The sequence below is a fragment of the Hyperoodon ampullatus genome (assembly GCF_949752795.1).
Source record: "Hyperoodon ampullatus genome assembly, chromosome: 16".
Classification (NCBI taxonomy): Eukaryota; Metazoa; Chordata; class Mammalia; order Artiodactyla; family Ziphiidae; genus Hyperoodon; species Hyperoodon ampullatus.
The window spans coordinates 62,292,123-62,317,841 of record NC_136929.1 but is presented as its reverse complement, the minus strand read 5'-3'; the positions used below and the strand labels follow the sequence as shown (position 1 = coordinate 62,317,841).

General features: G+C 42.0%; 1 protein-coding gene across 1 annotated transcript; it reads right to left on the bottom strand.

The window, feature by feature from the left end:
• Window positions 1-3,980: 3,980 nt before the first annotated feature.
• On the bottom strand, window positions 3,981-16,430 carry ALG11 (ALG11 alpha-1,2-mannosyltransferase). Its single transcript, XM_079721586.1, has 4 exons — window positions 16,372-16,430; window positions 11,330-11,560; window positions 7,264-8,195; window positions 3,981-4,362 (listed from the first exon to the last, which is right to left on the bottom strand). Exons 1-4 carry the CDS (start codon window positions 16,413-16,415, stop codon window positions 4,091-4,093), a joined length of 1,479 nt encoding a protein of 492 aa, XP_079577712.1. The 5' UTR covers window positions 16,416-16,430; the 3' UTR covers window positions 3,981-4,090.
• Window positions 16,431-25,719: the final 9,289 nt, after the last annotated feature.

Sequence of the window (25,719 nt, the reverse complement as noted above, 5' to 3'; positions counted from 1 at the left end):
TTGTTGTACCTGCTGTTATGAAGGACAAGAGTGGTTATATGTAAGTGGTAGAATTCGGCCTGAAATATCTGGTCTATAATGAAAATAAAACTAAATTGGCACATTGATGCATTGCTGAACCAAGTAAACCAAGATGAGGAGTGGTTAGTTAAATTATTCCTAAGGTCTGCTTAGCATTTACATTTGGTATAATATTAAACGTGGGGCATGTAAGTATGAAGATTTCCCTAACTGGGATGTGTCCAGTCTTTTCTATCTTTATTTTCCTGGTTATGTCTGAGGGGCTGTTCTTCCAACTTGGTGTATAGAGTACATTCTACTCTTTTAGGGCTCAGTATGGTCACATCATGAGGCTAAGAATATTTAACAATTTCTCACCATTATGTTAGTTTCAAACTAGGTAACACATGACCCTGAGGGATTGAAGCATCTTTAATTCTACAGCTCTTTTAGTGGTCAGTATATACATGTTTAATTTACTTTCAGGACATTATCTGGTTCAGACACTGAATCTGCTGGTATCATCCTCATTCTAAACAGTACCTGAAAGCATGGAAAATGAAACATGGTTCCTGAAAAATCCCAAAGATAATTATATACAGAAAAAAAAAAAAAAAAGGAATGCTTAAGGTCAGTGCTTAAGAATAAACATGTCAGGTTTGCTCCAATAACAAGATGCTTGGCTAAAATCTCCTTTAGGTAACAGCCACCCACCCTTATCATTCATTCTAAGATTTTGAGTTCTTTGCTGTAAATTAGGAAGTATTCAGTGTGATAAGTATGTGTATCTGCAAGGTCTTTCAACCTGCTCCAGCCCAATTCACCTTACCTATCTTACACACACTGTTACCTTAATCATGTTCTTGAGGCCCAGTTCTGATTGCTTTACTCTGGTTTTAGGCTTGGCTACATCTGTTAAATTGAAACTACTGATCAGACTTGCGTATGTCTTTAGAATAAATTTTGTTAGAAAAATCATGTGTTTTGGTAACTATGTATATCTATCAACTTGATCATTCTTTAAATAGTACCAAGAAGTGTTATCAACCCTTAACCTCCCTTCTAAGTGTCTTATAACAGTTATGCATGATCCAAGTGAGCACATAGCACTAGAGTATTGGAACTGAGGCTTCTCCAAAGCCAAGGGTGGCCTTAATTAGGGTGGGGAAGGAGGAATAGTGGGTGAGGTAGGGCAAATTACATGGGCATAATTTGATTCTAGTAATTTGCATAGCTTCTTGTTGTGGTTTAATGGAAGTAACTTTTTAAAAAATTTTTATTGCAGTATAGTTGATTTACAATGTTGTGTTAGTTTCTGCTGTACAGCAAAGTGAATCAGTTATACATATACATATATCCACTCTTTTTTAGATTCTTTTCCCATACAGGTCACTAAAGAGTATTGAGTATACTCGAGTTCCTTGTGCTATACAGTAGTTCTTATTAGTTACCTATTTTATATATAGTAGTGTGGGAAGTAACTTTTTCATTGTACCCACTGACATATTTAGCAGACACACCTTCACTTATTTATTCATTAAAAAAAAGCTATTAAACCTGACAACCTATTCTTGGGTACAAGAGGCAAAACAGTTTTGTTTTGCCTTTAAAAACTTTTTTCTTTCTTTAAAAAAATTCTTGGCATGTGGAGCTTGGGAATATTAGCAGTAGATAATAAATAATTCAGAATTGGGAGACTACATGAGGGGTATAAAGGCACTGTACTGGGAAAAGTATCTAAGATAATAAAACCACTTCTTTAGATCTTATTTAGATATAGACTTTGTACCTATTAAATCTAAATCATATTTAGATACAAATAATTACTATACAAAGAACATGTAACATGTAGTTTGTTATGCAAAACTGGAAATAAGAATGTGAATCACCACTGCTGTAGGTTCAAAACTGCACGTTTGGACCACTCAAAAGCAGTGTCTTACAGGAATTAACAGTCACTCAATTCCTCCAGGCAGACAGTAGCTGACATATTGCTTTGACATTCTTCATGGTATCAAGTACTCAGAAACAAACAAACATTTAACACCACATTAGGAACACTGAAAGGAAACATATATGCAAATTTTCTAATGATAGGTTTGTGATAAATGAAAATCATTTTGAAGAAATTAGCTTAAAAATGTTTTGTGGAATTTCAGAATCCTTTCTTCCTTTCCTATATCCTCTACTTTTGCTCTGTCCATTTCAATTTCTTTATCTTCAGTCCCATGATTTTCTTTGGGTGGATGGGTAGGCTGAGTGGGCAATGGTAATGAATCTTGCTTCAAAAACTAGCTATAAGATAAGAAAAAGCACCAGGCTGGGGGTCAGAACCCCCGGGTGGTAATCCTGATTTTGTCATTAAACAACTTTGTGATACTGACAGAATCAAAGTTCTTTAAATTGTTCCTGTCTGTAAAGTTGAAAATAAGAGAAAATTGGACTGGAGAATTTGTAGGGCTCCTTCCAGCTCCAATTTCCACCAGTTTTTCTTTTCTAAATTGAATACTCTCCAACACAAAGCTACTTTGGTGTGTCAGAACATCCCAGGGCTCTGTTTTGGTGCTTTTTGATCTGATGAGAGAAGACGGCCTGCAGACGAATCAATAATGTAATTGGAAGCAGATAACGAAGCTGGGTGGATTGATGAATGGACAAGAGGAGACTGGAAAGGAAAAATGTACCTCTTTCACATGCCCCTAGCACAAAGGTGTATCAGACTGTGAAGGAGGTCAATTTACTGACCTAGAAGGAAGTGATTATGTATGCAGAAAATGTCAAAAGTTATAGTCTCAACAGCCATATCTGCACATGTACATATTCACTTTTCCATGCTAGTTATTCAGGATAGGAGTCCTGTTAAATTATACTGATTCCTAGTTACTGGCTTAGTAACAAGAATCTACATAGGATCGTAATGCATTGATAAAGATAGGATTCTAGATGACATTTACTATATATTGTTACCTTTAAAGTAACTTTTACAATTTTCAAAGTACTTTCACATACTTTCTGTGTTCCCTGTTTTCATTACAACTATGAAAGGCAGTGAGGACAGCCATTACCATCTCCAGGTTACAGAGAAAGAAGCTGACACTCAAAGATTAGGGAGCAGCTTTAGTGTCAAAAGGTCAGATGTTTGTAAACGATGAAGCTGAGGTCAGGTCCAGCTATTCTACCTGCTAGTCCAGTGCTCTTTTCAAAAGGCTACCTCACTATCTTACAATGCATGATGCTGATTACAGAGACCATGTGGATGGATCCAAATATTATATCTTCAATATCAGAAAAACAACTTACCGTGATGTTCTGACTCAGACCTCTTGAATGACTTCAAAAAGCTGACTCATAGCCTCTGGGACATGAAAATGTTAAGGGATAATGAGAGGTCCATAAAAATGTACTGATAGCACTAAACATAAAGCTATTTTCACAAATACCTAGTTAATGGAAAGGATTACTGGCAGTACCCTGGTCTCTACATGCCCACACACACACACAGAGCAATCACAGTGAGCCTGTCTTTTGACTACATGCTTTTAGAACATGATTAAGTCTGCTTAAAGTTTTCGTTCTTTTAAGAGGATCATTAGATAGATTCAAAAATTTTATCCACAATATTGCTTGAATTTAAACGTACCAGAATTTTTGTGTTCCAAAAATGTCAAAATAATTCTAAAGTACTAATCAATTATCAATCACCCATTTTTTTCCCAGTATTTCCTTTTTTCTAAAAGGAAATTCTCTTTCCTGGTTTCTAAAGTAAAGTGATTTGATAAATAGGATTTTAAAAATATGGATTATACCAAAATAAAGATTGTTCATTTTTTTCTTTCAGACCCATATTTTTCAGAATTTGAGACCAAACACTAGTCTAAAATTTTTATATTTAAACTATATAAGGTTACCTTTTCCATTTAGGTAATTTTGCCTGTTTCCACCGAAATAAATACCTTGGTTATATACATACTGCTGAGGGCCTTGCTTAGACTAACTTTATTACAATAGGGAATGAGTTTAGAAAAATATTAACATATGAAGGTATCTAACCATTTTATGTAAAATATCTCTAGTTTGTACAGATATGGAATTACTGAAATAATTTTTCCACAGACATTAGGAATGTCACTTCAAACTCCTGATCGGAGAATCTGCTTACAGACGCACGAGCATTGTTCCTGATCTGGAGTCTCTTTTCCGCAGACATGGAAAGAATATGGGCCATAGTCTCAGCATAGTCTTCTTCACTTTCAGCCAGAAACCCAGTTCTCTCGCCTTGGTGAGGAACGACAATGTCGAGCTTCGGGCCCCCTGAATTGTGTGCAAGGACAATCGTGCCGGCTGCCATACACTCAACAATTCCTGAGAAACAGAAATCATGTCATCTTTTAAGTTTCTGAATGTGTTCCTAAGAACAAGGATGAGCAGAACCCATTACAAATTTTAAGATTCACGGGCGATTTAAGTAAATGTATGCCTACAAATGCACTCGTTCAACTTCCCTGGTGAAAATAAAATAATTTTAAGTTTTTTAGTTATCAAAGCTTCATAATAATGCTACTTGTCTTTACTAAAACAAACAAGTAGATAGAAGAATAGTCTATAAAAAGTAAATATACTGCAGATAATAAAGCAAAGAAGACTAGAGAATGTTATTAGCAAGATGGTAGGTAACTAGTGGATATTAAAAGATAAAAAGGGGTAAAAAAAGATATCAAAAACATTAAAAGTTGAGTATCGGTGTTTTAATCTCATCAAAAGAAAATCTCTGCTTGTGACATTTTTCGTGATAGGTGAAGCAATCCATTGGCAAAAGTGTGTATATTTTTCTTCCTATTTGTAAGATTATATTTAATGATATTCTTTTCTTTGTCAAAGACTCTAACTGCAGGCAGTGCTATTTCTTGTGCCTAAGAATGTTTTTGAAAGTTGCATCACTAATGACGCTTGCCAAGTTGAGTGTACAGAAAGTTTCTCATATCCTATTCGAGTTAATATCAAGCACATGTGAATGCTTTAGGGTGAGGCTGTAGTACAGAATGCATAAATTTTGTCCCCAGGAAATCTGAGACAAAGCAGGTGCTGGATGGGGTTTTTTTCCCATTCCATGAGCTGTGTTAATTCTATCTTTGGTAGGCCTTATGCTTGAATAAACCAGATGTCTAATCAATAAATTATTTTCATGCTCAGAATTTCAGGGTTATTGTTTTTTTAGAATTTCAGGTTTTTGTACCCTAGCACAGGTTGGTCTTATTTCTTACTGCAAGAAAACTTAACAGCAATGTGATTTAAGGTTTTGTTGTGTTTTTTAAGAGGGGGATGTGAATGATTTAATTCATGGGTACTTTTAGAACCTGAAAGATAATCCCATTGTCTTTATTTTTCTTATTAAAGAATTCCTAAATACTTTGAAATATAAAATATTCCTGAGTTAGAAAAAAAAAGATATCAAAACCAAAATGTTCAAATTATAGCATTAGGAGAAAACAGGAGAAAAGTAAGCCATCTTCGTGAGGCACACTGAGTAAGGCTGGTGCTTTTGTAACCACCTGGATTTCTGGCAAATCTGAGACAACTGTGTGCCGCCCGATAGCAGTGCTGAACTAAATGAAAGTTTTGATTAGTTTCTGCCAAATGATGTAGGTGAGGATATAAATTATTCTAGCCAGCCTTTCTTACCCATGTTTCTAGAGAGAACTAAGCCCTTCAGAAAATGATTTGGTTCACTGTTTTCTTACTTCTCCAAAGGATGGTACAGAGCTGATATCATCCTAGATGCACAGCAGAGAAGTTAAATCATTAACAACTGTTTCTTCAAGACGGGCGAAATCTCTACAGAATTTTCTGCTAATGCTTTAATTTGAACTCTTATTTGAAGAATATGGATTACACCATAATATTCCACACACACACACACACACACACACACACACACACACACACACACACACACACTCCCTCCCTCCCTCCCTCCCTCCCTCCCTCTCCAGGTCACAAGTCCGCCCCTGGCCAGTGTCTCTCCTTCCATCTCCCCCTCACAGATAACCCAGGGCCAGCGTGGGCTGCGCTCACCAGCTCCACTGGCTCATCTGCGCTCAGCGCTCCACTCACCCCCCACCAGTGACCCTCACGCCCACTCCTCCGTCGACACTGCTCTCGCCCAGGTCGCCCCCCATGCCCTCATCTTGCCCAGCATCTGGGCAGCACTGGAATCTGTCGCCCTTTCCCTTCTTCCCCAAACCCTCACTTCCCTTGGTTTCCATGACTCTGCCTGGTTTCCTTCCTTCTCCTTCACTCGCTCCCCTTCTGCCAACATGTGGCCTCTCACTGTTCTCAGCCTTTTGCACTGCGGGCCTCCTGTTGCTCTGCAGACTCCCCTTAGGCCACCCCGTCCACATGCACGTCCATGCCCACTGGGCTGCGGTACCCGCCCGGACAACTCCGCAGCCTGTACTCCTGGGCCAGCTCCCTCTCCTTACTTCAGACTCACACGTACGAGGCCCGCTGGCCACACACGTCCCTCAGCCAATTCCACTCCACATGCTCGAAACTCAGCCCCTCACTGCCTCTGCTCTTGGAGGCCTCTGTGGGCGAAAGCCACCACCATTCACACGGCTGTCCAAACTGAACACCTGAGGCCATTCCAGTAATGAGCACACAATCAATAAAAGAACCAAAAGGTTCTTCTGAGGAGCCTACCTGGAGACAGGGGCTCTCGGCCTTTGATGCACAACAGAATCACCTGAGGGGCTTTACCAAAACACCTCCACCTGGGCCCACCCAGAGATTCTGATGTGGCTGCTCGGTGGGATTAGCATGAGGCCCAGGAATCTGAACCAGCACATAGATGGGGTTAGGTGGGGAGAGAAAATACAGTAGTTAAGAGCAGAGGCTGTCTGGATTCGAATCTGGGCTCTCTTACTGCGTGACTGAACTTAGGCAAGGTCTAAACCCTCTCTGTGTCTGAGTTTACAAAATGGAAATAATCATAATACCTATTAAGTGAAGTTCCAGAGAGAGTTAAATCAGATAATACTTGTAAAGACCTTGAGAGTGACCGCCACACAGTGAGTGCTCAATAAACATTAGCTATTATTATTGATTATATGTTTTACAGGGTCTCAAATGAGGAAAGTACACTTGGTGGACTCGGGGAAGAGACTGAGGACTTGCTGAAAACTTCCGGAATATTATCATTTTATCAAAATCACCTAAAATGTATATCTCATGGCACCAAACAAGTTGTTTACAGGACAAACTCACCAATCCCAAAATGCTCGTTCCACATGGTATGTAGACCAACTGTTGCTTCAGACAAGTAATTCTTTAATTCATCAAATGGAATGTTTATTTTAAAGTCCACGTCTTCTTGAACTCCTAGGTCCTCACAAAGCCTTCTCAGTTGGTTTACCCTAAGTTCATCGTCTTGGTTACGACAACCTCCAATGAGGACAAGTTTAAGTGGAGGAAGTGACTCAGCCTCCTTTTTATTCAGCAATTTAGCAAAGGCTCTGATCTGCAAAGGATGGTTCTTTTCAGGCCTGAACTGGCCAATCGAAATCAGTAAACGTCCTGAGGTTGTCTTCTCCTTGTGTAAGGGAATGTCCAGAAACGTCTGCACATCACAAGGTGGATAAACAATATTAGTGCAATTCCCAACCTTCCACAGTGAGAGAATATGGTTTAGCGTCCAAGAAGAATTGACCATGACGACATCACTGCAAGAACCAGCAAGCCCATATATAAAAGCAAATAAATAGTAGTAGATAAGCTTTACTTTGCTTAGAAAAGGATTCCTGGTGATGAAGGCTGCATTGTTAAATCCGACATTTTGATTCTTCACTACAGAGAGCATGTCCGTGCTGATGGTGGGATAATGAACATAGCTTCCAACTCGGCAACGGCCTAAATACCTAAACAGAGGAAGCGTGAAAGCATAGCCCATAGAATCGATGTAAACATCGGGAACACACTGCATCAGAGCTTCCCAGCCAAGAAAAATGGATCCCAGACTTTGGCCCAGCAGTGTGAAATGAGGATAGAGTGCATCTTCCACAAGGTAGCGCTTCCTTAATAAAACAAACTTCACTGGGCAAGTTAATCTGATGTTAAATCTTCTGAAAGCACCTTCCAGTATCTGTTGACCACTGACATCAGCATCACCAGTATAAACAACATAAACTGCTTCAGGATACCTAAAACAGAATGTAACAGTTAAGAATTTCATTAGTTTAGGTTAAAATCAGTTTAGGTTGTAGATAATTATTTTCTCACAATCATAAAGCAGCTTATTTTTAGACTAAAAAAATGTTTTTTACTGACTCCACTCTCTCCTGGGTCTTCCAATGCCCTATAACTAAAATGTCAGTCCTCCGAAGGAGACTTCTAGTTCTTTGCTTTTTCCTCCACTAAGAGTTTCCCTCCAGCAGACATCAACAAAATTACTGATTTATAAATGAGACATTTTCAAGAAGTATTCAAAAATTTTGACAACTTTCTCAGCATTATAATGGTAATGAAATATTAATAAAATATTCATAAACAAGAGTTAAAATTCACTAAAGGTATCTTTAGATACGATCATAAATGCTAAAGCATTAGTGTTTTTAATCTGAGAATTGCACAAAGGTTTTAAGCAAGACCTTGTGCCTGCATCACAATTAGATATAATTATAATGGAAATATGGAAAAGTACGTTCTTATGATTTTAACACTTTGGCCTCACTCTGGCTGTGTTTATGATTATTCTCTGAGTCATATAAAACATTTATTAACTATCTAGTGTGAGCTACTAGGTTCTAGAGAATAAGGGATGATGGAGAGTCTTTATCCTTAAGGAGCTCAGTCCAGTGGAGAGAACAGATATATAAACAAATAATGTGCTGTGTACTGATGAAGACCCCAGGGTGCTGTGATGTCTAAAGGATGAGCATCTAATCACTCCTCCCTAGCCCCCCTCCCAGCAACTAGATTGAGCCTTCTAAAATGTAAAAAGGATGGTCATCTCTGGCAGCTTAAAGACGGCCACAAAACCTTTGACACTTCTCCCATTGAGAGGTGGATCTATGTCCCCTCCCCTGGAGTAACAGTGGGCTCTTGACTGCTTTTACCAATAGAATATGGCAAAAGTGACATTGTGACAGTTTCTGGACCCAGGCTTTAAGAGACTGGCACCTTTCTACTTCACTCTAAGGGGAGACAGCTGTCATGTAAGAAGTCCTGCTATCCTGAGACCGCCATGTCGTGTGCAAGCCCAAGCTAGTCACACGGAGAGACTGCTTGGTGACAGAGATGCCTGACCCAGTCATCCCAGCCCAGGAACCAGATCTGTGAGGGAAGAAGCCTTCCGACAACTCCAGCCCCAGCTGCCATCTAACTGCAACAGTTTGAGCATGAAGGATTCCAAACAGGGCCTGTCAACTTCCAAACCCTGCGTACTGGGCGCCACCTCCCTCTGGAACCCCCTGCCCCCCAACTCTCTCACTTGCTCAGCAGGGTTCAGCCAAACTGGATTCCCTTCTCTGAACAAGCCAGGCTCCTTCCAGTCTTAGGGGACTTGCAGCAGTTGCTCCCTCTGCTTTGAATTCTTTTCTCACCCTTACTGTCTTTTCATAAAGTGAGCAGCAGAGCGCATGTTTAGAACATGGGCTCTGGGAACTCAGTTCCCTTGTCTGTCACAGGAGGATAACAGCAGCCACCTCGCTAGGCTGTAATGAGGGCTGAGTCACCTGACACGTGTGAAACGCTTCGAACCATGCCCGGCAGACAGGAAAAGCTCAGTAAACGTCAGCTATTTTTGTCGGTCAGAATTTAGTTGTGCTATTTCCTCACAGACTGTACCTAATTTACTCAGTCGAAAGGGTGGAGTCACTCTCGTATTACCCTATTTGAATTTCTTATATAACACTTCTCACCCTTTGATATTTTCCGTTTATTATCTTGTCTCTCTCTCAACTGAAATCTAAGGTCCGTAAGAGGGACTTGATCTATCTTGTTCACCATTTAAATTCAACCCCTTAGAACAGTGCTTGATACTGGTTGGCCAAAAAGTTGCTTTGGGGTTTTTGCAAGATGTTAGAGAAACCCGAACGAACTTTTTGGCCAACCCAATACACAGGAGGTCCTCCCCGCTTCCCCCACTCCCCAAGTATAGGGAGATTGAATGAAAAGTGTACTGTAGCTTATGCTGAGTCAGGAAAGACTTGTAGGACTTACCTAAGGAGAAAAAGGTTATTTCAGAAAAAAAGGAACACTAGATGCAAAGGCAAGGAATCTTGAGAGGGCGCGATGCTCCTGGGTCAGTGTGCTGGAGCAAAGTATGTGTGAGGGGACGGGAGGGATGAGAAACAAAATGTGGCAGAAGCAAGACGAAAAAGTGTCTTCTACGTCATACTAATTATTTGGATTTTTTTCTCATCAGTCAGGTAGAGGAGTAATAGGGGTTGCTGGGGAGTACGAGTACAGATATCATGAGACTTGACCACTGCCCTCAAGGGTAATCTAGAGACAAGGCTAATGCACAGTGTTATGAGAAGGGAAGAACAGTATGGACTACAGTAGGAAGGCGTCAAGGAGGTGGGAATTAAGCTGGGATTTAAGAAAATTCTCTGGGTTTAGGCAGTTATGGGAGATGGCAGAGGATACACAGGGACGGTGGCTAGAAGCCAAGAAGGGCCAAGAATGTAGAAATGCAGAGCTAAGGGCATTACGTGGGAAGACTCTGAAACTGAATGAAGGGCCTGTGCCAGGAAGTAGGGTCGCCATGGAGGGATAATAGTTTTCCTCATATAATAAAACAATAATGAAACCTGTATTTTGCTGTGCCTTTTCTTTTCTTGTGGGATAGGGGTGGGGAGAAGGAAGCCTAGAACATTAAAAGATGTGTAACACCAAATGCTTTCTAACATGGTAACTTACTTAAGACTGTCCAACTGATAATGGTATCAAAATCAGAATCAAATAGATGCTTTCAGAGACATTATTTCCTGTGTGCCACCACTGACTAAAAGTATTCAGGTTTAAAGTGCTTCACAGTACTTGGTATATTTCTGTTTATTATTCAATCTCTTCTCCACATACTCTCTCAAGTTATCCCCACTAAATTATGCCATAAAAGGGCAGATACTTTCCCTTTCTGTTTCTTTATCATATCAAGTAAAATGCAGTAGGATATTGTAAGACAGGTTGGCATATGAGCAGTGTTTCCTTACTGAAGAATAGTTTAAAAAAGGAATCCCTGGCTATGACTATAGAAAGATACATTCTGGGTGATGATCTTTTACAAAAACAGTAACAATATACCAAATTGTTAAGAAAGATGCATACCTACTTTTTCTGTAGAGCCCTTAAGGCACACCATAACACTCTTTCTCCTCCTCCGCCAGCGGTGCAGTAGGGATGGAAAAATGCAATCACCGTTTGATTTTTCCCAGTTTTGCTAGTTGAGCCCGACTTTTTCTTTCTCTGTAGCAGCAGTCTGATTCCCCAAAGGACAATGAGTAAACACACACATAAAACTCCACATACAATTAGCCCAGGGAAGAATAATGAATAAAAAAACCTGAAATGAGAGGAAGGAGGGTGAAAATGGATATAATATAATGCCCATTAAAAAAAGAAAGGCTACAAATTAAAGTCTACTTTCACATAACTGCTTTATATATTAGCAGCAAAGAAAATTTTTATAGCTCGTGAGTCTAACAAAATACTCAGTTATTAAAATTCTAATGCTACAAAATATCTAATGTCAAAAATGCAGGTCCCCTTTAATTCCACAGCATGCTGGCAATTCAACGTACTTTTTCTTTTTAATCAGCAGTAAAAATCAATGTTGAGCCACCTTTCTCCTAACTCAGTATATGTGTTAAGGGATTAAAATAAATTTAATTATTAACCTAAACAAGATATGACTGGGAAAGGCATCTGACCCTCAAAATGACAATATGTAATCCAAAGAAATATTCCATAGTCAATATTCCATAGTTAAAAGTTTGGTGAGACAGTAATCATCTTTATTATCTCACTTTGCCTCAAGCAGAATTTTTTTTTTTTTTTTTTTTTTTGGCCTTGCCATACGGCTTGTGGGATCTTAGTTCCCCAACCAGGGATCAAACCCGTACCCCTGCAGTGGAAGCTCAGCGTCTTAACCACTGGACGGCCAGGGAACTCCCAAGTAGAACAATTTTTGAGGGAAGGGGAATGGAGCTTAGATTTTTCCAGTTCAGTTCTGAGTTTTGCATCTGATCTCTTTACATGACCCTGAAACCACTGTCTTCCCATGTGCCTCACTCCCACACTCACTGCTGCAAGGTTCTCTATTACTGCCAGGTCGACGGAGGCTCTGCAAAGGACCCAGGCCTGTTCACCACCATATCCCAATGTCTAGCATCATACCTGGCTGAGAAGGCAGTCAAAAAACATTTGTTGACTGAAAGCAAAATTTTATTACATCCTCAGATGTCTCTTTTTCTGCGGGGGGGGGTGTTTCAATACGACAAATGTGTCATACCGAAATGCAAGACTTTTAATAATAGAAACCGTTACCTTGGCTTTCTCACAACATTATGAAACAGTACTTCATGTGTGTGAGAATTTTTTTTTTTAACATCTTTACTGGAGTATAATTGCTTTACAATGCTGTGTTAGTTTCTCCTCAGATGTCTCTTAAATTATGTTAAATTGTTTTTTCAAGGTATGGTTTTCTCATAGGGTTGGCTAATATAGCTGGTACCTAACCATTTTTTTTAATACGCTGCCTACCCTTTATAAAGGATTTGAGGGGCCTATAAGACATAAAAACAATAAAATACTAAAACTTAAATAATGAAAAGTCAAGACCAGGGAACATATACGGTTAAAGTATGTTGGGGCGTGGGGAGGGGAGTGGAGACGGGGGTGGAGGGCACAGAGATGCAGGCTCTAAATTTGTACACAGCAGTGAACAGCAGATTGGGTTCTGGGCTGCTTAGTGACAAAACCAAATAGGGGGATATTCTGTGTAGTTACATAGTTTTCATTGTCCCTAAGTAGAAAACATACAAATTCTTTAGAGGAATAAATATTTTATTGATATTTAGTTTTGAAATAAATTTCTCATGTGGGATTTCCTATTGTGAACAAGTCCATTACTTGATGATTTGGTCTCAGGACACCTTTATACTCTTAAAAACTGCTGAGGACTCCATACAGTTTTTGTTTACATCAGGTTTCTCAACCACAGCACTACTGACATTCTGGACCAGATAATTCTTTGTTGTGTGCATTATAGAATGTTTAACTGCATCCCTGGTCTTGACGCACTGGATGCCAGGAGTATCCTCCCAAACAGGACAATCAAAAATATCTTGAGACACTGCCAAATGTCCTGCAGGGGCAAAATCACCTCTGATTGAGAACCACTGTTACACTGATTATATCTACCAATATTTAACATATTAGACATTAAAACTGAGAAACTTTTTAAAAATTATGAATCCATTAAAGAAATAAACCCATTATATAACAAACATATTTTTATTTAAAAAAAACGTATGTTTTCTAAACCAAAAAAAGTAGTAAGGAGGATGTCACTGTTTTTAATGTCTGGCTTAACAGAAGACAGTGGCTTCTCATATGTGCTTCTGCATTCAATCTGTAATGATATGTTGTTCTGGTTCAAGTATATGAAGAAAACCCAGGCTCACTCACATACGTAGCAGGAAAAGAGAGGAGTATTTTTAAATGGCCTATTCTGGCTACTAAATCCTTCTGTAATACTATACCAAATTAGACAAGTGGCAATTTCTTAACAGTTAATTGCAACATGGAATCTGAAACCCTATCAATGCCCTTTCCATGCTCTGTTACACTGAAATCTATTGGTTTATCTTGCCCTTTGAATGGAACTTTTCTGTATGTGATTTTGTAACACTGTGACTTATTTGGGCAATATCGGTTCATGAGCTATGGAGAGTTTCCAAATGTTGACACATTTCTTTATACAATACCCCAAAATCACATTTGTTAAGATTACTACCCATCTCATCAGGAAAAATGTTTTAAGTATTGGAAAATGGTCAAGGTCAGAATGGCAGATACAAGTTTCCCAAAATTCTAACTTTCACTTGAAAACTCAAACTTTATCATTAGCAACAAATTCTGTCACTTGTTTTCTTTGTTTCTGGTTTTTTTTGGCCGCACACACAGCTTTGGGGATCCCCAACCAGGGATTGAACCTGTGCCCCCTGCAGTGGATGCAGAGTTCTAACCACTGGACTGCCAGGGAATTCCCAGTCACTTGTTTTCTTTGAAGTGACAGGGTCAATCATTCATTTTCAAGAAAATATCTACTAAATACCCAAGTCAGTTTGTCTGTCAGTCAGTCTTTCAAATAAAAACTGTGTCCTGTAAAAAGTAGGTGTCTAATTCAACTTGCAATGTAGGCAATCATACTAGAGGTTTTCTTTGAGATAACCATTTTACTTCGGTATGTCAAAGTGCTTTATGTGTTCCCCCCATTTTGTCATACAGAATATTAAAAAGATAATGTACTCAAGGGTTGAGATTTAAGAAAATTAATAATTTTTACTGCTTCATCAAGGACATTCTTAAGAAAAACTGGCTTTAGCAAGTGCATGGAGGTGAAACACAATGACTACTAGTACAGTTTGATGTCACTGCCTTGATTTGTGCTAAGTAGCAGTTTTATCCACCATTACTTTTGCACTATCAGTGCAAATGTCAACAAAATGAACGTTATCCCAACATTATTAAAAAAATAATTTTGACCTTGAGGACCCACTGAAAGGGTCTTGGGGATTTGCAGGGGTCTATGGACCACACTTTAAGAACCACTGCTGTAAAGGATGAAGAGAGCTTGACAGAAGTGGTAAGATTGGCCACTTAATGTTTGGAATATATCAGTCCATAAAAGCCATATTATCTTGGATAGTTAGCTTTCCCAGGACAAGACAAAAAGTCTGTTTAATTTAAAATGTAGCTGACTCACAGAATCCAAAGATTTTTACGACATTTCCTTCAAATGACTTAAGTGGGAAAATAAATGTGATAGGATTTTCAAACTGAACTATTCAACTGAAAATCAGAAAAAAAAATCATATTAATGACTAAAGTTGAACCAGTCCTTTGTTTTGAGTCTGTTAGTTTCAAAGATACACATACAGGTTCTATAAAGAAATTTATTAAACATCCTACAGTACCTGCACATCAAAATTAACCATTTTAGAATTTGTTTAAATATAACTAAAATGTGTGCCATTAAATATTTATTCATATTTAAACACAAGACTTTAAAAAGATAACTGTAATCAACAGTGAATCATTCCATTCAGCAAACTTTTATTTAGTCATTATTATGTGCAAAGCAGGGGGTTTGGGATATTTCAAATGGCAGGGAAGAATATGAACGCTCTGAAAATAGACTTTCCTGTTCCAATGATTTAAATAATCATTACAGAATTTGAAGCAGAGGGGGCAATAATGAAGAAATAATACCTGAATTTTGGAGAGAATACATATACACTGCTATTCACGATGCTATCGTATTAATGATAAAATTTCAACCTGAACAAAAACATGTAAGTGTTAAAAGAGCTGTGTAGGTAGAATATACTAGGTCTTCTGTTTTACTAGTGTAAGTCAACACATGTAAAATACAGTAATATTACAACAACAAATGTGGAAAAAAGGTCTGGGAGTTTTTTCACCAAAATGTTAACAATAGTTATCTCTGGATGGTAGCATTCCTGGAGACTTCTGTTTTGCTCATTTATTTCCTAACTTTTCTACAAGAAACAACGTATTACCTATGCAATGACAACAAGGTAGAAATATTTTATATAACTATTCTTACATCAATCAGAAAAGAAATCAATGGAAAATCAAGAAGAGGATTCAACATAAACTTGACATTTAAATGACACACGCTAACAACGACAGTTCTGGTGAGTGAAAGAAGACAAACTAAGACAAGAAAAATGAAGACCCGGTTTCTTCTTCACCAAAAAGAACATTGATAGATTGGAAAATGATTCGTGGCTCAACCATAAAGGACAATGAGGAATGAATGCGAATAATTTATGACAGACGAATAGAAGTGCGAATAAGACAAAGAAAAAGCTAAAGCCGGGAGGGAAACTCGAGCCCTCAGCCAGCAGTGGGGCAGGGAAAGAAAACGCGGTAAACTGAGTTTTAACGCAGCCTCTTTGTCTATCTAAAAGACCCCAAAGAGAGAGGAAACGGTCACTGACCTTGAGAAAATAGCTTAGATTCGGGACAAGGAAAGCCCTTCCTCTCAAACATTAGTCGCACTGGGAGAACAAGTATAACTGCGGTACGGAAAACGCCTGCGAGCCCACACCACCCGCTCCTCACCTCAATAACTCGCACAAACACCAACCCCTTTCGGCGGCCGCCATCTTCCGCCGACCCACGATGTCGGGAAGCGCTTCGTTGTTCCTCTTCTCTATTGGCTCCTGAGGAAGCGCGCGGTCACCCCCGCCTACACAGGGGCGATTTGCATTTCAATTGGTTGCTGATAGTAGCTTCCCACGGCCTTCCAGCCAATAGAATCTCCCGCGGGGGTGGAGGCGTTTTCGGCGTGGCGTACTCGGGCCCGGCCCCCCATGGGCGGAGCCATAGGGGGCGTTGGGCATGGGGAGGGCGTGGCCTGTGATGGACAGCCGGCGCTCCCGCCCTCGGCCCCCTCCCCCACTGAAGACCCCGCTCTGGCGCCCCCGCCCCCAGTCTAGAGCCTGCCGCCCGTTGGAGACCAATGGGAGGCTCTTGCGCGTCTCAGATCGATTTTCCAGGTGCGGAGTTCACTCCCGCAGCGGCTGCGGCATTTCGGACCCGCGGCGCCCTGGAGCCAGGCGCGGCGCTCCGGAGGGAGCTGCGCAGAGCGGACCCGAAGCCGGCCCTCGCCACGCCGCACCTTCCCAGCCGGCGGTGGTCGAGCCTTGGGATCTGCATCTCCCGCCCTGGTCTACGCGGCTCGCCCTCCCTCCTTTTCTCTCCGGCGCACGCCCGAGGCTGAAGACCTCTGCACACCGGCCCGAGAGGTAGCGGAGACCCGGGAGCGGGGACGGGCCCGCCTCGCCTGGGTTTCAGCTCGGCCGAGGACGCTCGGGCACCGGCAGGCCCGTCTCCGGGTGTGGGTGAGGGTTCCCGGCCCACCCTCCCCTCTGGTGCTCATCCCTGCGCCCCTCAGGACCAGGGGCGCAATGGCGCGCAAATTTGAATTAGCAGGTGGGATGAGGGCTGACGATTCCTCTTCTGAAATGCAGGTGTCGGTTCGGGTTAGAACCGAACCACGAGGATGCCATCCACTGCGCGCGCCTCTTCTCCCGGGGTTTTAACATCGCGCTTCTCCTCCCCTGACCAGGTGACCTTGGGCTCTGGGCTGCATAACAGAAGAAATTAGTTCCTCCGGGAGATGAAGCCTCAGCAGGAGAGACAGATTACAGATCGTGAAAAGGCAAGTCGGAGAGTGAGTTTCCTTTCCGGGACTCCGTGTGCGCACACCTGCCTGGAGGACCTTTCGCGCCCACCCGCGGTCCTTACTGTGTTCCTTGGTGTGCGCGGGGAAGGCCCGGCGCGTGGTTTGTTAGAACACCCTTTAGGAAGGGCATGCTATTAACTGTTTTTCAGAACAGTTTAAAACGCACCACTTTTCTGTTCGTCTGCTGTTGAGAAGTTTGATGCTGGAGAGGTAAAGTGAGAGTTGAGTTGCTGTGTAAGATGCCTGATTGGTCAGTACGATTAAATTAGCTACCTTGAAAAGTTATTCAAGAGTTGGTGCATAGACCCCTTCATGATCTATCCAGGTCCTGCAACGGTTTTTTGTTTGTTTTTGAAGAGCTATTTTGAGTTCATTTAAATTACGCAAGTAATACATTAGTGCGGCCTCTTAAAATGCAAACAGTACAGAAATATTTAGCACGAAAAGCAGATTCATTTTCCAGTCTTTTTCTGCTCATGTACGTACATCTTCATTCATTCAGCAAATGCTCATTGAAAACTTAATATTTTTCAGGCACAGTTTTTTTTTTTAAATACTTCCACTTTTAAATGTTTTATTTTACTTATTTATTTTTGGCTGTGTTGGGTCTTCGTTGCTGCGCGCTGGCTTTTCTCTCGTTTTGGCGAGTGGGGGCCACTCTTCGTTGCGGTGCGCGGGCTTCTCATTGCGGTGGCTTCTCTTGTTGCAGAGCACGGGCTCTAGGCGTGCGGGCTTCAGTAGTTGTGGCACGTGGGCTCAGTAGTTGTGGCTCGCGGGCTCTAGAGCGCAGGCTCAGTAGTTGTGGCGCACGGGCTTAGTTGCTCCGCGGCATGTGGGATCTTCCCGGAGCAGGGCTCGAACCTGTGTCCCCTGCACTGGCAGGCGGATTCTTAACCTCTGTGCCACCAGGGAAGTCCTCAGGCACAGTTTTGAAACGCACAGTGGTTTTAACACGTATCTATCGTGTTAATGCTTATCTATATCTCCAGAGAAATCTTTAGGTTCTTGTGTGTGTGGTTATAGAATATTTGCTTGTTTTACATAAATGAGATCATGTAGTGTGTATTCTCCAACCTTTTGTTGTTGTTGTTGTTATTTTAATTTATTTAATTTATTTTGGCTGCACCGGGCCTTAGTTGCGGCACGCGGGATCTTTTTTTATTTAGTTGTGGCATGCAAGCTTCTTAGTTGTGGCGTGCATGTGGGATCTAGTTCCCCGACCAGGGATGGAACCTGGGTCCCCTGCCTTGGGAGCATGGAGTCTTACCCACTGGACCACCAGAGAAGTCCCCCTCCAACCTTCCCCCCTCCATTTAACAATATATTTTGGAGATTTTTCATGCTGGTACATAAGCATCTGTGTTACTTAGTTTCACCTCTGCACAGTATGGATGCACCATAGTGTATTTATTCTTTTCTCACGGGTGGACATTCTGGTTGCTTCTGTTTTTCCCCCCTCACAAGCCATGCTGTAGTGGACACCCTTGTATGTGATTTTTCATGCTGACCTTTGAGTATTTCTCTAGGATAGATCCCCAGGCCAGGATTGCTGGTCTGAAGAGTAGCCTGTGCCTTTTCTACAGATTGCAGAAATCAATTCGACAACATTATTGTGCGCCCTTTTGGGGTGAAATTCATCTAGGCCCTGGTGGCCTAGAAATGAAAGATAAATGGCTTAATGGATGGGCAGAGAGAGGCTGGTCAATAGATGATTCTTAGTGGGATGACTCTGCATTTAATGGAGGAGCTGGGAGAGCACCTGTGAGGGAGGGGCAGCTTGTATGGAAGAGGAGACTCTTCCAACCCCCTGCCGCGCCCCCATCCCTCTGCCCAGCGGAAAAATCCTTATCTTTCCAGATCAAGCTCAAGACCTGCCTCTTCTTGACACTCTGTAACTGCCTCTGCTCATGCCACGCCTCACCCTCTTCTGGATTCCTTTGATAATGGTATTAGCGAACATTATTGAGCTTACTATGTGCTGGACACTGTATTGAAGCACTTTATATTCCTCCAGGTACACTCAGTTAATCCTCACAAAACCTTTTGATGTAGGTATTTTCTTGTCATCACCATTTATTCAATAATTTTTTTAGTACAGGCATACCTTAGAGATACCGTGGGCTCAATTCCAGACCATCACAGTAAAGCAAGCAGGCATTTTTTGGTTTCCCAGTGCATATAAAAGTTAGGTTTACACTATACTGCAGTCTGTAAAGTGTCCAATAGCATTATGTCTAAAAATAATGTACATATCTTAATTTAAAAATAACTTTATTGCTAAAAAATGCTAACCATCCTCTGAGCCTTCAGTGAGTTGTAATCTTTTTGCCAGTGGAGGGTCTTGCCACAGCCAACTAAGAATTGTCACTCGCCACGTGGTTCTACAAAAATGAAGTCACTGGCCACTGCAGTTACTGACCTTCGGCACTCCCTGAAAGGAGTTAAGGGCGGAGATCAGGAATGAGGCACTCTGGGCTTTGGGAAAAACTGGCAGAACAGGCCTTCAGATAGTTAGATATTTTCAGGAGATTTTATGAGCCCAATTTCTTGTATCGTCTCATATCTAGAAAAGCACTAAAATCATTAACGGAGACCTGTGCTCCTCGTGACTAGCAGCAACCTGCTGCCAAAAGGTGTGCTTGATTGCATGCATCTCCCCTTCACTAAAATCGTATATATACTGACTCCCCCATCCCCCCACCTCACCCCACCCCCTCACCTTCGGTCAGTACCTCAGTGTGGATGGCTGCTGACTGATCACGTGGTGGCTGCTGAAGGTAGGGGTGACTACTGCAATTTCTTAAAATAAGACAGCAGTGAAGTTTGCCACATTGGGACTTCCCTGCGGTCCAGAGCTTAAGACTTTGCCTTCCAATGCAGGGGGTGCGGGTTCAATCCCTGGTCGGGGAGCTGAGATCCTATGTGCCTCGCGACCAAAAAAACATGAAACAGAAGTAATGTTGTAACAAATTCAATAAAGACTTTAAAATGGTCCATATCAAAAAAATCTTAAAAAAAAAAAAGTTTGCCACATCGATTTCTCTGTAGCATGCAATGCTGTTTTTTTTTTCTTTATGAATTTTATTTATTTATTTATTTTTGGCTGCGTCAGGTCTTCGTTGCTGCTCGCGGGCTTTCTCTAGTTGTGGTGAGCAGGCTCAGTAGTTGCAGCACACGGGCTTGGTTGCTCTGCGGCATGTGGGATCTTCCCGGACCAGGGCTCGAATCCGTGTCCCCTGCCTTGGCAGGCAGATTCTTAACCACTGCGCCACCAGGGAAGCCCGCAATGCTGTTTGATAGCATTTTACCTGCAGTAGAACTTCTTTCATAATGGGAGCCAGTCCTCTCAAACCCTGCCACTGTTTTGTCAACTAGTTTGGTAAAGTTTATGTAATATCCTGAATCTTTTTTGTCATTTCGACAATCTTCACAGCATCTTCACCAAGAGTACATTCCATCTATGAGCAAACCACTTTTTTGCTCATCCATAAGAAGCAACTCATCGATGAACGTTTATCATGAGATTGCAGCAGTTCAGTTACTTCTGCAGGCTACACTTCTAATTCTAGTTCTCTTGCTTTTCCACCACATCTGCAGTTATTTCCTCCACTGAAGTCTTGAACCCCTCAAGGTCATGAGGGTTGGAATCAATTTCTTCCAAACTCCTGTTAATGTTGATACATTGACCTCTTCCCATGAATCATGCATGTTCTTAATGGCATCTAGAATGGTGACCCCTTTCCAGGTTTTCAATTGACTTTGCCCAGATCCATCAGAGGAGTCACTATCTATGGCAGCCATAGCTTTACAAAACGTATTTCTTAAATAATAAGATTTGAAAGTCGAAGTGACTCCTTGATCCGTGGGCTGCGGAATGGATTGTTTTGTTAGCGGGCATGAAAACAACATGAATCGCCTTGTATTGGACTGGCCAAAAAGTTCGTTCGGGTTTTTCCATAACATCGTACAGAAAACACGAACGAACTTTTTTGGCCAATCCAATACATGCTCATCAGAGCTCTTGGGTGACCAGGTGCATTGTCACTGAGCAGTAATATTTTGAAAGGAATCTTTTTTTTCTGAGCAGTAGGTCTCAAATGTGGGCTTAAAATATTCAGTAAAACATGTAGACAGATGTGCTGTCATGTAGGCCTTGTTTCATTTGTAGAGCACAAGTAGATTTAGCATAATTCATAAAGGCCCTAGGATTTTCAGAAGGGCACTGGCTTCAACTTAAAATCACCAGCTACATTAGCCTCTAACAAGAGAGTCAGCCTGTCCTTTGAAGTTTTGAGGCCAGGCATTGACTTCTTTCTACTTATAAAAGTCCTAGATGGCATTTTCCAGTAGAAGGCTGTTTTGTCTACATTGAAACTCTGTGGTTTAGTGTAGCCACCCTTGTTCATTATCTTGGCTAGATCTTGTGGACAACTTGCTGCAGCTTCTACATCAGCACTTGCTGCTTTACTTTGCACTTTTATGTCATGGAGATGGCTTCTTTCCTTCAACTTCATGAACCAACCTCTGCTAGCTTCAAACTTTTGTTCCGCAGCTTCCTCACCTCTCTTAGGCTTCATAGAATTGTAGAAAGTTAGGCCCTTGCTCTGAACTGCTGGTTGGTGGAGCAGTCAACACACATATTTTATCAACTAAGTTCATCATCTTATGTGGGGGCAGTTTGTGGTGCCCCAAAATAATTATTATAGTAACATCGAAGATCACAGATCAACATAACAAATATAATAATAATGAGAAAGTTTGGAATATTGTGAGAATTACCAAAATGAGGCACAGAGACACAAAGTCAGCGGATGCTGTTGGAATAAGGGTGCTGATAGACTTGCTTGATGCAGGGTTGCCACAAACCTTTGATTTATTAAAAAACGCATTATCGGGGCTTCCCTGGTGACGCAGTGGTTGGGAATCCGCCTGCCAATGCTGGGGACGCGGGTTCGTGCCCCGGTCCAGGAGGATCCTGCATGCCGCGGAGCGGCTGGGCCCGTGAGCCATGGCCGCTGGGCCTGCGTGTTGCCGCAGCAGGATAGGCCACAACGGTGAGAGGCCCGCGTACCGCAAAAAAACAAAAAAAAAACAAAAAAGGCCCCGCATTATCTGTGAAGAGCAATAAACCAAGGTGTGCCTGTATCTACTATGTGCCAGGCATTCTAAGCACTGGGGATCGAGCTGAGACTAAGACCCTGCCTTCAAGGAATTTGTATCCTAGAAGGAGATACAGAAGAAAAAAAAAGAGTAAACAAATAGTGTTATTTCTGGTGCTGAGAAGCGCTATGAAGTGCATGAATCAGGGTAGGGGCATTAGGATGACGTGGGAGTGGAGATACTCTTTGAAGCAAGTGGTCAGGGAATTCTTCTCGGAGGAGGTGGCATTTGCATGGAGACCCGAATGACTCAGATTTGGGGGGAAGTGTTCTAGGTTGAGGAACCAGAGGGTGTCAAGCTCCTAAGTCAGGAGTGACCTGAATGTTTGAGGAACAGTAAGAAAGCCAGAGTGGCAGGAGCAGAGGGAAGGAGGGGAAGAGGTACAACACGAGGTCAGTGTTCGTCATCTTTACAGTTGGGGAAACTGAGGCAGAGAGAAGTTAGGTAACTTGCCTGAAGTCCTACAGCTGGTAAGAGATCTGGGATTGAGTCCCAGCTTGGCCTTTCTTACTTTCTCCGATGTGTATTTTCTTCCAGACTTACTTGACAATTGGTCACACCACCTGCTTTGATTAAACTTTTCTTTGCAATATAGCTTTGAATAGAGCTTTTCTTTGCAACTCTGTGCTTCTTGAAAGCGAGTACCTGGTTAGTATCATTTAAAAAATACTCTCACAACACATAATAGGTGACCACAATTGCTCTCGAATAAATGAATTAGAACATGATCCCTTCGCCTGGTTTTCTCTTCAGAGGACTCTCTGTGGGGCATCAGTGACCCTCCCTAAAAGGGAGGGGGCCCATGACCTGGCCTTTAGCCTTCAGTACACGAACATTATGGAGCACCTTCTGTGCACCTCATGCTGGGCCAAGCAGGGGGATGCAGAGACGAACAGAGGTCAGCCCTGTGCTCTTGGAGCCAACAGACATAGGGGCTGGAACAGAGGTGTCCTCACTCTGTGCAGCCCTCACAGACGAGAGTGATCAAGTGATCGGCTTCTCCTGGGAGGGAAGGATGCAGAAAGGACTTCAGAGGAGGTGGTGCAGGAGTGAGGTCTTGGAGGAGGAGTGGGCGTTGGCTGGACACACAGTAGAATGGAAAGAAGGACATTGCCGGCAGAGACCAGCATGTGCAAAGGCCCAAGGGTGGGAATGGAGAGATGCATTTGGGAGGCTGTGCATGGCTTGAAAAGTGATTGTGGAAGGCCCTGGTTTTCAGGTCAGCAGTTTGGACTTTATGCCCGAGAGTGGCGAGCTTGAGCATGGGACGGCAGTCCTGAGACACTCCTCAAGGGAGTGGAGCTGCTGGAGACTTGCTAGAGGCCTTGGACAATCACCAACCCCATGCAGACTGCAGGTGGCTGAAAAGCCTAAAAGAGAACTGGGAGTTGGCTGTTTTGCCCCATTCCCCGTGGAGTCTACACTCCTAATGTCAGGCCAGTGGTGATCCTGACAGCAGCAGCGCAGAGCAGAGTTGGTACTAAAGTAACTGGGTAATAAATCTATGGGGGTGTGAGCACTGGCTTTTTAAATGCGTTTTTATCTTACATTTATTTATTTTATCATACATTCTCTTCTCCATTGCAAGCATGGGGATGGGCCAATGACATGAGTACAGTTCACTAATACTATAGCACAGATCGCAAGCACGTATCCAAATTCAGGCGTGCACAATGTTATTTTTACCTATAGGATTGGAATCATTGCCAAGTGAAATTCTGGAATGTTTGTGACTTTTTTTCTTAACCAGGTTAAAGGAGAAAATCTGAGCAGATCAAAGGTTGATGAGATAAAGTAGAGGGCAAAGCAGAGAGTGACCTTTTATTGTGATGTATCTAATACTACAAATAAGACTTTTAAAACACCAGTAATTGTGAAATCCGTGGTGTTAGAATGTAGCAGTTTTGTTGAAGCCCCAGTTTCTCCCGAAATAAAAGTAACTCTGCATTGGGCGTTAGAAACATTTAAAATTCTTTAGGAAATTATTTATTATTATAAAAGTAATTTAACTCCATAACAAAAATTTGGAAAGTAAAGACCAAAAGGTGAAATTTACTTCTATTCCTGCCAGTCTCAGGATTGTTAAAAAACAAAATTCGGGCTTCCCTGGTGGCGCAGTGGTTGAGAGTCCGCCTGCCGATGCAGGGGACACAGGTTCGTGCCCTGGTCCGGGAGGATCCCACATGCCACGGAGCGGCTGGGCCCGTGAGCCATGGCCGTTGAGCCTGTGCGTCTGGAGCCTGTGCTCCGCAACGGGAGAGGCCACAGCAGTGGGAGGCCCGCGTACCGCAAAAAAAAAAAAACCCCAAAATTCAACCAAGTAAAGATCTAATTGGCTTTATTTAATTATTCATGAATCAGGCAACCTTCTATCTTAACAGAAAGAAGGGGGCTCCAAGGAGCTGTACAAAATGGAAGACTTACAGGCAGAGTGAGGCGGGGCAAGAAAGTTATTATAGCAGAGGAGTGGATTGTTTCGGGTAAGGTCAACTTCCTGTTGGGCAAAGCAGGGGTTTATCAGGCAGATTACCCCACTAGTGCTTACCAGGTAATTGCAAACTGACTGGTTGAAGGTCATGACATTCCTGGGAGAGGCTGAAGTTGCAGTTAGGTTACGTATTCAGTCTCAGTTTACTGATGTGGGGCTGAGCACAAGTGGCTCCATTTGGGACCTGTTGTTTCTTTTTTAACAGGATGACTGTTGTTAGCATGTTTGTAAACTTCCTTTATTGTTTGCTTTTGCTGCACTAGTTATTAGTTTTTAGAAATAAAACATGTATTCTTGCAACTCAAAGATAATCAGTATTAAAATCTTTGGCATATTTCATTCCAGTCTATCTTCATTTTTTTCCTCTTCTTCTAAACCCAGTGGTGCTAACATTATAGATTTACTTTTCTATTTTTAAAATTTTTTTTATTTTTGCGGTACGCGGGCCTCTCACTGTTGTGGCCTCTCCCGTTGCGGAGCACAGGCTTACGGGCCTAGCCGCTCTGTGGCATGTGGGATCTTCCCGGACTGGGGCACAAACCCGTGTCCCCTACATCGGCAGGCGGACTCTCAA

What these genes read in the sequence shown, in the direction of transcription:
- ALG11 (XM_079721586.1), bottom strand. Translation starts at nt 16,415, where the DNA reads ATGGCGGCCGCCGAAAGGGGTTGGTGTTTGTGCGAGTTATTGAG. An exon ending in TGTTTGTGCGAGTTATTGAG is followed by an intron (nt 11,561 to 16,371) that starts GTGAGGAGCGGG and finishes CTCTCATTTCAG; the next exon opens with GTTTTTTTATTCATTATTCT. An exon ending in TTAAGGGCTCTACAGAAAAA is followed by an intron (nt 8,196 to 11,329) that starts GTAGGTATGCAT and finishes ATTCTGTTTTAG; the next exon opens with GTATCCTGAAGCAGTTTATG.